Raw genomic sequence first — 12,009 nt, forward strand, 5'->3', positions numbered from 1 at the left:
ACTTTTCAAGTCTCTTCTGTTGTTTCATGTGGTGGAATATCCAATTATATTGTTAATATCTTTCTGTGTGTGTTTCAGGTCTGGCTTCTCCTTCTGCTCTCTTGAACCCTGTGATGTCTCTCCCTTCCAAACCCAAGAACACCACTCCTGCCATCTCCAAGCCCCTGGAAGGTCAGTAGCCCAATTCAGTTTTTCCCATTTCTCCCTCACCCTCAGGGATTCAAAAGCATTGGACAGGTTGTCTACCATATTTATTACACCAATCCAAAGCTTTAAACTTTTGAGTGGGATTGAACGAGTTCACATTTTTGTGAGAAAGGGAAAAATCATAATTGAACAATCACCTCTCTCTCCTCTCTGGTCTATGAGTCACCTTAAAGGGTAAGTCCACCCAAAAACTATCTTTCAAAATACAGGAATCATCTCTGTATGATGTATTTTGCATCATATGATACACATCGCAGCATCATATGGGGATAATTTCTGTATTTTGAAAGTTACATATCTTGAAAACTTGATTGCTGACAAGCAAAACAGTTTGGGACTATGTCAACAATGGATTATTATATTTGACCAGGGGTTGGAACCAGTTCAGAGAACAAAACTGAAAAAAAACACAAACATTTTAAGAACATAAACAGAACCTGGAACTAAAGTGATCTCTAGTGTTCCAGAATAGAACTGTTATTTTAAGATCTTCAGAACCAGTTAATGTATTTTTTTTGTTCCAAAAATATGCCTAATGTCTAGTATATAATTCTGTAACGTTATAACGTTAGTAATAGCCTAAAGACATTCCAGTTCACGTCATGTCATAATGTTCAAGCCGAGCCCCCTCTATGTCCACCCCTCTCCAATTTTACATTTGAGTTATTTAGCAAACGCTCCTATCCAGAGCAACTTACAGGAGCCATTACACTTAAGTGCCTTGCTCAAGGGCATGTTGACAGATTTTTCAGCTAGTCCACTCTAGGATTCAAACAAGTGACCTTTCGGTTACTGGCCCAATGCTCTTAACCACAGGCTTCCTGCTGTCGATCTCTCCGGTGAGATTTCAGTCGCATCTCGCGCATGCATTTATCTGACCAATCAAACATGTACGTAAATAACTAGCAAGCTTCTCTATCCATGCTAATGGGTCGAGTAAATTAATGAGCTGTTCTGTTCAGAACAATTGGAAAATCATTTCAGTTCCAACCCCTGGTTGTGACTGCATTATGTTGTTTGGGGTAAAAGGTTGTGACTGGGTTATGTCCTTTACTGTCGTTAGACACAAATGTAAACGCTACTGAGGAGTTCTTGTGGATATTATTATATTACTCATCTTCATCATGAAGTGTGTGTATCAATAGCCATTCAATATAAAATACACTAGCACTGATATTGTCACATCCTGACCAGTAAAGGGGTTATTTGTTATTGTAGTTTGGTCAGGACATGGCAGGGGGTGTTTGTTTAGAGTGTTTCAGGGTTTGTTGGGCTATGTTCTGTTTTGAGAGGGGTGTTTGTTTAGAGTGTTTCGGGGTTTGTTGGGCTATGTTCTATGTTAGTATATTTCTATGTTTATCTAGTATGTCTAGTTCTATGTTTAGTTAATGGGGTTGACCTTCAATTGGAAGCAGCTGCTCCTAGTTGCGTCTAATTGAAGGTCCTATTTAAGAGGGTTGCTTTTCTGTGGGATTTTGTAGGTAGTTGTTTCTTGTTTAGCTCTGTGCCTGACAAGACTGTTATCCTTGTCTTTGTATATGTGTGTTTTGTTTCGGTTATCCCTTCTTTCTGCCATTAAAAAAGAAGATGAGTATACAGACTCCCGCTGCATTTTGGTCTAATCCTTACGACACCCGTGACAGATATGACAAGAATCACCTCAACGTAATCCAATCACTGCATAGCTATTGTAGCCTCTGTGCTGTTTGACTCGCGACCAAACTACAGTGCAACACTTATTTTGCCAATGGTAACATTTGGTTATAATCAATTGTCTTTGTTTTTATTCTTTAAGAAATTGAGGATTTATCTGATACTGAAGGTGTTTTAAAATTCCTTTTGCTGTTGTGTTGTGTGCATCATATCACCTGTAATTGTCATGTGTAATCCCTGTGACATTAATCATTGGTGTGGTCATTGTTATCTGGAAACCAATGTCTGATAGAATATGATCCCCGGAATAGTGTTTGGTTGCCCTCAAACTTAAACGCCGTGTTGATGCATGAGACAGATGTCACCTGTGATTGACATTTTTTGTGGATGGATGTCTTCTGATTTCATTGAAATGTGAGTCCCAAATGGCACTCTATTCCCGTGCTGACTAAGTGTAGATGTCAGTCTCTCTCTATTGTGATTGACATTTTTTGTGGATGGATGTCTTCTGATCTCATTGAAACGTGAGTCCCAAATGGCACTCTATTCCCGTGCTGACTAAGTGTAGATGTCAGTCTCTCTCCATTCATAGAGTAACTCTTGTGTGTTGCTTTGCAGAGATCGAGGCCAAACCGGACATGAACCTGGAGTCGGACAGGAAACTTGACAAGCTGGAGTCTTTCCTGGGCAGGTTGAACAGTAAAGGTAAGTGTCTTGTTCTAGTACACTGTCTCCGTCTTTCCCAATTCACTCCCAACCCCTCCGCTTTGGCACTAACTCTGTGATGTTTGCAGATCTGTAAGGTGGAAGAATAGGGTGGAAGCTCCACCACTACACTGCTTATTCCTGTCCAGACCCTACAGATCTGCAAAAAATGGAAGATTTAAAGCCAAGGGGGAGGGGTTGGGAGCAAATTGTGACTGACGGTCTCTATCTATTGAGGCCTTAGTGACTGGGTTATGTCTAGGGTTGCAAAACTACAGGCAATTTAATAAAGTTACCGGAATCTTTGGTAAAAACACCATCGGAGACTACTGAGGACATCTTGAGCATAATGTTATGTTACTCATCTTGTCTTCCATGCTTCTCCTGTCAGTGGGCGGCCTGCAGGAATCCACCATCACAGTGACGAAGAAGACGGTCAAAGATGTCATGAATCTGGATGATGAGATGTTCGACAAGTTTTACCGCCACATGGCCGAGATGCCCCTCAACATGAACAGCAAGGTGGACATCAATGACGACTTTGACGACATCTTCGGTGGTACCCAGATGCCCAAGTAAGCATGTGCGCACACATACACACACATACAGAGTGCAGAGGTCAGGGGTGAGTCAACACTGTAAAAGCCCGTCACCTGCTTTCTGTTGAACCCTAACTTCTGACCTAGGCTGACCTCAGCCATGGTGGAGCACAAGCGGTCGGTGCGTCCAGTGCGCAACGTCCAGTCGTCCAGGAACCCTCTGAAGATGCTGGCGGCCAGAGAGGACATCCGACATGAGTACACAGAGCAGAGACTCAACATCGGCCTGCTGGAGAGCAAGAGGATGAAGCAAGAGAAGAGTGAGTACACAAGAGGGAGTACATAGAGCAGAGACTCAACATAGGCCTGATCTAGAGCAAGAGGATGAAGGCTTAGAAGGGTTATGGTTAGTCCACAATATGTTTTTGCCATATTGCTTAACTTATACCTATCCATCCCTTCAGATCTACAAAAGTGCTTGTGGTTGGGGGAGTTTAGATAACTAGGAATATGGGAAAATAAGCTTTTGATCTGATTGTGCTTGTATTCAGTTGTAAATGCGTTGTCAGTCTATGCAGAGGTGGATGCTGTGTGCTGTGCTTTAAATTGCTTGCTTTACAGTATGTGCGACTGTAGTTGAGACACACGCATTAACAGAACCACAACAGCTCTATGATAAAATATTCTCCAACTCTTCCCACGACAGCAAATTTTCCAGAGCACACTTTCAATCGTATATTAATAACTCTCTTCCTCCCTATACTACAGTACCTGAACTGATTCAAATCAGGCTGAATGGGTGAGCTTGAGTGTGGTTGGCAGCTTCAGTAGGTCAAGGAAGAGCTCGTACTCAGGCCTTGTACTGTAGTTCTATTCTATAAATACATCCACACATTGCATTTTGGGATAGCAGACGTAAACGCTGTAAAAGTGACCTACATATAAATGCCTTGTCTGAGTCCCAAAATGGTACAGTATTCCCGTATGTAGTTCACTACTTTTAACCAGGGCCCATGGGGCTCTGGTCAAAAGTAGTGCACTTTATAGGGAATTAGAGCGCATTATGGATGCAACCTTGCCTTCATTTCCTGGTATTGTGCAGAGCAATCATTCAAATGTTCACTGTTGTTTTTTCTCCCATTATTGGTTGGGTAACATGCTGTGGGCTGTCTTGCAAAACACACTTTTCATGCCAAAACCAATTTTCTGTATAAATGGCCTTGATGTAAACAGGCCATAAATGTCTCAATTCTTGTTGTCTTGGAAAGCTGTGTTATTACAATACAATATCAGTACTTGTTGCATTTACAACTTGTCTGTAAGTCAACTGATTTCAGCCAGTATGTGGCTGTGGATTGACTGCATTGTTTGAATGAAATGTTAGCATATTGGCAGTTAATTAGAAAACAATGGAATCGTTCCACTAAAACTGTCTGGATAGTTAACAAACATACAGTGCCGATAATCTTCAAATTCATTGCACAGGCAAACCACGGTTGACCAACTCCCGTACCATAATGGCTGACCTTTTATAGATGCGGTAAAGAGGTCAATCGAAGTCAACCAAAACAGTGGAAATGCCATGGAAACATGTGGGGGAAAGATCCCGAGTCGCCTCATTGCCCCCCAGCAAAATGTATACATTTAGGTTATTGTTTTAATGTGTATTTCATATTGTTTTGAGGTAAAAATCTGCGTATGATGCTTGTATGGATGTCAACCCCAACATATGTTCATGTCATTGTTACAAATCAACTGCGTTTACAGTTAAGAACGTCTGCATTCCATTGACTCTTTTACCACATCTATGCCATCATAAGGTTAATTTCCATTCTAGTGTTCTGATTCCTAATTATATGGTATATTATATTTCTTTATAACTCTAACTTATGGCTCCATCTCTTTGTTCCAGTGAATAAAAATAGTGGATTCTCTGAGGTGGCTCTGGCGGGTCTGGCCAGTAAGGAGAACTTCAGCAGTGTCAACCTGCGTAGTGTCAACATCTCCGACCAGATGTCCAACAACAGCGCTGTGCCCTACAAGAAACTCATGCTCTTGCAAGTCAAAGGTGAGATGGACAGATGACCACTCAACCCCCCCCAAAGGTACAAGGTCATCAGTCAGTCATGTTAAAGCCCAGATAACCACATTCTTTCCCTGGATTTTTTTATGTCACGTGTGCTCCCTCTCCGGCCTCTAGGTCACCAGGCCGCTCATTATGGCGCACACCTGTCACCATCGTTACGCGCAACAGCGCATTATGACACTCACCTGGACTCCATCACCTCCTTCATTACCTGCCCTTTATATGTCTCTTCCTTTGGTTTCTTCCCCAGTCGTCATTGTTTCTGTTTCATGTCTGTGCGCTGTTTGTGTTTCTTGTTTTGTATTATGTTTTAATTTATTAAATGATTCACTCCCTGAACTTGCTTCCCGACTCTCAGCATACATCGTTACAGGTTAGCCCCACACACAACCCTTTAAACAGAAATGTTTAGATACTGACAGGTATGTTACTCTCACCTTTATGGGGATATAAAATATTTTCTCCCCAAAGGTTTCTTTATGATATGTATTACTCTCTATGCCTGACCCTGCATTTTTTTCATCTATTTTTATCTCTTTGGCAGACACGCACACCCTTTTTAAACGCCTTAGAGTCAAAAATAGAACAAATCCTTGGTTCTCTATAGAATTTTCAGATGTCTTTAAGATGAGAAATCAGGCCTGTGCTAAAGCTAGAAACTCTGTAGCTGATTGGCAGCTTTTCAGGCAGCTGCGAAATAGATGCACCTCCACAATTAAGATAGCCAAATCAAGTTACTTTTTTTTTTTATCTGACTCTGCTTGTGATCTGTCAAAATGCTGGAAAACAGTTAATGCACTGAAGTGTGGAAAATCCTCTCCTTCCCTGCTTAAGCAAGTTGTCAGACTACTGAGATTTATTTTTATCAGTGACGCTTTTAATTAGCATTTTAGAGAAGAGGAGCTCTGTTTTGTCGAGCTGAGATGTCTGCCTGGCACACAGAGAGGCCTGTCGCCACCTGGGTGTCAGAAGGGGGGGAAGGAGAAAAGTGGTTCAGTGTCATCCGTATAGCAATAATAGGAGAGACCATGTGAGGATATGATGGAGCCTAGTGACTTGTTGTAAAGAGGAGAGGGCATAGAACCGAGCTTGGGGGGACACGTAGTGAGCGCACGTGGTAGACACAGATCTTCTCCACACCACCTGGTAGGAGCGACCTGCCAGGAGTGTGCAGAGCCTGAGACGCCCAACCCTGAGAGGATGGAGAGGAGGATCTGATGATTCACGGTTTCGAAGGCAGCGGATAGATCTAGGAGGATGAGAACAGAGGAGTGAGTCAGCTTTGGCAGAGCGGAGAGTATTTGTGACACAAAGGACAGTGGTCTTAGTGAGCCGCCTTGAAGCCTGACTGGTTAGGGTCAAGAAGATCGTTCTGAGAGAGATAATGAGAGCATTGGTCAGAGACCATGCACTCAAGTGTTTTAGAAAGAAAATAAATAAGGGATACCAGTCTCTTGTTTTTGACATTAGAGTGGTCGAGTGTTGGTTTCTTGAGGAGGGGAGAGATTCTGGCCATTTAATGTCAGAGAGGATGCAGTCAGTAGTCAGGGCTGAGTTGATGAGGGAAGTGTAGAATGGGATAAGGTCTCCAGAGATGGTCTGGAGAAGACAGGAGGTGATGGGGTTAAGTGGGCAGGTTGTTGGGCGGCCGGACATCACTAGTTGCAGGATTTCATCTGGAGAGAGAAGGGAGAATAAGGGAAAGGTAGTTCTGTGTGAGTGGGCTCAGTAGGCTGAGTGAATGAGGAGCGGATGTCGTCAACTTTTTTTCAGTGGACTGCTTAGAGGGAGGGGAGGAGGTGGAGGATTAAGGATTAAGGAGTTTGGAGACGTTTCACAGGGTTGGAGGCAGTAGCTTGAATGTAGAGTGACAGAAATAGGTGATACAGAGGAAAGGAAGGTAGAGAGGAGGGAGTGGGTGGATGATCCTCCGGAAGTTTCGTATTCGGCTCAGCGGTCCGCAGCCCTGTTCTGTTAGCAAGCAGTGAATCACTCAGCCACAGAACGGAGGGGATAATTATTGTTATTTGTTAATAATGACAAACCTGGGCGGCAGGTAGCCTAGTGGTTAGAGCATTGGGCCAGTAACCGAAAGGTTGCTGGATCGTATCCCCGAGCTGACAAGGTAAAAATCTGTCTTCTGCCCCTGAACAAGGCAGTTAACCCACTGTTCCCTGGTAGGCTGTCAATGTAAATAACAATGGTCAAAACATATAGATTCAAGTCCTGCTGGATCTAGTTTTATCTTACGTTGATTATTTTCCAGTCATATGGTCAAGTGCTGCAAAGAAAGACTTAGTTAAACTGCACCTGGCCCAGAACAGAGCCGCACGTCTTGCTCTACATTGTAATCAGAGGGCTAATATTAATACTATGCATGCTAGTGTCTCTTGGCTAAGAGTTAAGGAAAGACTTACTGCATCACTTCTTGTTTTTATAAGAAACATTAATGTGTTGTAAATTCCAAATTGTTTGCATAGTCAATTTACACACAACACCAACTCGCGCGCACATATGGCTGTCTCGCTTAAACAAATGTGGTTTCTACTGACAATTGAGATGTACAAACAATGGCAAAAGGGGACGATGAGTGGATGAGAGGAAATCCGTGCTTTCAATTAAGACATTAATGAGCAAGCTAGGTCAGACGTAGTCAATATAACTATTTGTTCAGCACTTTTGAAATGTACAGCGACAGAATTCAGAACATGGACCGTTTTGACAGTGGTCTCCCTGTACACCAAGTCAGAACCGTAGGATAAGGGGGCATATAAGCAGACAATGAAAGCTTTTACAATATTCAAAGATTACATTTCTCTAAAACAGGCTGTAGGCTACAAGTGCACCACCAAGTCAGAACAGGAAGGCGAAATTAAGAGGGGGAAATAAGACAATTATTAGGGTGTGCTATTTGGGCTATTAACAGCTTACTACACAACATACACTGAGTATTACTTTCTTAGCTACAGTATACATATCTCCCTGGCATATTTCATAATTTAAGCAGCAGCATACAAGACAGTTTTGGACTTGGTGAACAAGTTGTTTGCAAAAATTGTTTGCAAGCTGATATGACACGTATTAATGTTAAAGTAACATTCAAAACAGGCTCTACCCCACCTGCCCTGAATGACAGGTCGCCACTGGTCTCTTCAGTCCCCAAGTCCAGAACAAATTCAAGTATACGCACAGTATCATACAGAGCCATGAGTGCATGGAACTCCCTTCCATCTTATATTGCGCGAGTGAACAGCAAACCTGGTTAAAAAAAACAACTAATAAAGCAGCACCTCACGGTACAACGCCTCTTCCCCATGTGACCTACTCATTGTATGTACTGACGTATGTGTAACTGATAGATGCGCACACACATACACACACACACTACATGTTAACATTTGAAAAGGTATGTCAATTATAAAGTATTTTGTCTGTAATGTATTTTTCGTGATGCGTCGGCCCCCAGTAAGACTAGCTGTCGCCATTGGCGTCGGCTAATGGGGATCCTAATAAATCAAATAAAATCAGCTGGGAGGAAAGGGAGGAGAGGAAAAGGGGACAGTGAGACAAAGGATGCGGAAAGGGAGGAGAGTAGGATGAAGAGGCATATTAAGGAGACAGGAGGGAGAATAATTTAGCAAAAGGAAAGGATAGAAGAGGAGAGAGTAGTGGGAGAGAGGGAGAGTAAGAGCAAAGATTGCGGCGGCACATGACCATCTGGGTAGATGTTGAGTGGGTACGGTTGGAGTAAATATGGTGAGAAAAAGAAACAAAGTGGTGATTAGAGACATGGAGGGGGTTGCAGTGAGGTTAGTAGGTGAACAGCCTCTAGTGAAGATGAGGTCAAGCGTATTGCTTACCTTGTGACTGGGTAAGGTCAAAAGAGGAAAGGAGTAGAAAGAAAGAGGTAAAAAGAAAATCTGCAGTCCTCATGCCTCCTTGCAGCATGCCTAAAGCACGTTCACGCAGATGAGCAGGGACCCTGGGCATCTTTCTTTTGGTGTTTTTGAGAGTCAGTAGAAAGGCCTCTTTAGTGTTTTCATAACTGTGACCTTAATTGCCTACCGTCTGTAAGCTGTTACTGTCTTAACGACCGTTCCACAGGTGCATCTTCATTAATTGTTTATGGTTCATTGAACAAGCATGGGAAACAGTGTTTAAACCCTTTACAATAAAGATCTGTGAAGTTATTTGTATTTTTACGAATTATCTTTGAGAGACAGGGTCCTAAAAAGGGACATTTCTTTTTTTTGCTGAGTTTATGATTATGAGTAATGTAAGATATGTGAAAGTGGCATTGTTTAAAGTGACTAGTGATCAATTTATTAAAGTGGCCAGTGATTGGGTCTCAATGTAGGCAGCAGCCTCTCTGAGTTAGTTATTGCTGTTTAGCAGTCCGATGGCCTTGAGATAGAAGCTGTTTTTCAGTCTCTCGGTCCCAGCTTTGATGCACCTGCACTGACCTCACCTTCTGGATGGTAGCGGTGTGAACAGACAGTGGCTTAGTCCGAGTGCCCTCACCTCCTCCCTGTAGGCTGTCTCATCGTTTTTGGTAATCAAGCCCACTACTGTTGTGTCGTCTGCAAACTTGATGATTGAGTTGCAGGCGTGCATAGCCATGCAGTCGTGAGTGAACGGGGAGTACAGGAGGGGGCTGAGCACGCACCCTTGTGGAGCCCCAATGTTGAGGGTCAGCGAAGTGGAGATGTTGTTTCCTACCTTTACTACCTGGGGGCGGCCCTTCAGAAGGTCCAGGACCCAATTGCACACGGCGGCGTTGAGACCCAGGGCCTCCAGCTTGATGATGAGCTTGGAGGGTACTATGCTATTGAATGCTGAGCTGCAGTCAATGAATATCATTCTTACATAGGTATTCCTCTTGTCCAGATGGGATCGGGGTGGCAGGTAGCCTCGTGGTTAGAGCGTTGGACCAGTAACCGAAAGGTTGGTGGATTGAATCCCCGAGTTGACAAGGTTAAAATCTGTCATTCTGCCCCGAACAAGGCATTTAACCCACTGTTCCTAGGCCGTCATTGTAAATAAGAATTTGTTCTTAACTGACTTGCCTAGTTAAATGAAGGTTAAATAAAAAATAATAATTAAAATAGGGCAGTGTGATGGCGATTGCATCATCTGTGGACCTGTTGGGGTGGTATGCAAACTGAAGTGGGTCTAGGGTGGTAGAGCATGGTGTTTGCAACACCAGGGTTGTGGGTTCGATTCCCACGGGGGGCCAGCACAGAATTTTTTTTATGAAATGTATGCATTCACTACTGTAAGTCGCTCTGGATAAGAGCGTCTGCTAAATGACTAAAATGTAAATGTAAAATGATCCTTGACTGGTCTCTCAAAGCACTTAATGATGACAGAAGTGAGTGTTACGGGGCGGTAGTCATTTTGTTCAGTTATCTTTGCCTTCTTGGGTACAGGAACAATGGTGGCCATCTTGAAGCATGTGGGGACAGCAGATTGGGATAGGTAGCGATTGAATATATCTGTAAACACACCAGCCAGCTGGTCTGCACATGCTCTGAGGACACGGCTTGGGATGCAGTCTGGGCCAGCAGCCTTGCGATGGGTTAACACGTTTAAATGTTTCACTCACATCGGCCACGGAGAGGAGGGGGAGGGGGGGTGCAGTCTTTGTTAGTGGGCCGCAACGGTGGCACTGTATTATCCTCAAAGCGGACTAAGAAGGTGTTTAGTTTGTCTGGAAGAGTGACGTCGGTGTTCGTGACGTGGCTGGTTTCCTTTTTGTAGTCCGTGATTTCCTGTAGACCCTGCCACATAGATCTCGTGGCTGAGCTGTTGAATTGCGACTCCACTTTGTCCCTGTTCTGGCATTTCTCCTGTTTGATTGCCTTGCGGAGGGGATAACTAAACTGTTTATATTCAGGCGTATTCCCAGACCTCTTTCCATGGATAAATGCGGTGGTTCGCATTTTCAGATTTACGCGAATGCTGCCATCCGTTCACGGTTTCTGGTTAGCGTAGGTTTTAATAGTCACAGTGGGTACATCTCCAATGTACTTCTTTAGAAACTCACTCACTGAGTCAGCGTATAGATCGATGTCGTTATCTGAGTCTGACAGAAAGATATCCCAGTCCGCGTGATCAAACCAACATTGAAGCGTGGATTCCGATTGGTTAGACCAGAGTTGAATGGTTCTAGTCACTGGTACATCATTTAAGTTTCTGCATATAAGACGGCAGGAGCAATATGGCATTGTGGTCGGATTTGCCGAAGGTAGGGTGGGGAAGGGATTTGTATGCATCGCGGAAGTTAGAGTAGTAGTGATCGAGTGTATTACCCCCGCGCGTTGTAAAATCAATATGCTGATAGAATTTAGGTAGCCTTGTTCTCAAATTTGCTTTGTTAAAATCCCCAGCACAATAAATGCAGCCTCAGGATATATGGTTTCCAGTTTAAATAGAGTCCAGTGAAGTTCCTTGAGGTCGGTCTTGGTGTCTGCTTGAGGGGGAATGTACCCAGCTGTGACGATAACTGACGAGAATTCTCTTGGGTGGTAATATGGCTGGCATTTGATTGTAAGGAATTCTAGGTCGGGTGAGCAGAAGAACTTGACTTCCTATATGTTGTTATGATTACACCATGAGTCGGTAATCATGAAGCATACACCCCCGCTCTTTCTCTCCCCATAGAGGTGTTTATCTCTGTCGGCGTGATGCATGGAGAAGCCCGGCTGAACCGATTCCGACAACATTTCCCGAGAGAGCCATGTTTCCGTGATACAGAGAATGTTACAATCTATGATGTCTCTCTGGAAGGCAACCCTTGCTCGAATTTCATCTACCTTG

General features: G+C 43.5%; 1 protein-coding gene across 5 annotated transcripts in view; it reads left to right on the forward strand.

Moving 5' to 3' along the window:
- LOC106590044 (supervillin) overlaps positions 1-12,009 on the forward strand; it is a 167,760-nt gene that overhangs the window by 126,020 nt on the left and 29,731 nt on the right. For all 5 annotated transcript variants that reach the window (XM_045710631.1, XM_045710634.1, XM_045710635.1 and 2 more), the window contains 5 exons: positions 79-171; positions 2,479-2,565; positions 2,957-3,140; positions 3,252-3,424; positions 5,017-5,172. In XM_045710631.1, coding sequence (XP_045566587.1) covers positions 79-171; positions 2,479-2,565; positions 2,957-3,140; positions 3,252-3,424; positions 5,017-5,172 — 693 coding nt within the window. The remainder of the gene's footprint in view (positions 1-78; positions 172-2,478; positions 2,566-2,956; positions 3,141-3,251; positions 3,425-5,016; positions 5,173-12,009) is intronic.

This window comes from Salmo salar, chromosome ssa29, assembly GCF_905237065.1.
Source record: "Salmo salar chromosome ssa29, Ssal_v3.1, whole genome shotgun sequence".
In the NCBI taxonomy this organism is placed as follows: domain Eukaryota; kingdom Metazoa; phylum Chordata; class Actinopteri; order Salmoniformes; family Salmonidae; genus Salmo; species Salmo salar.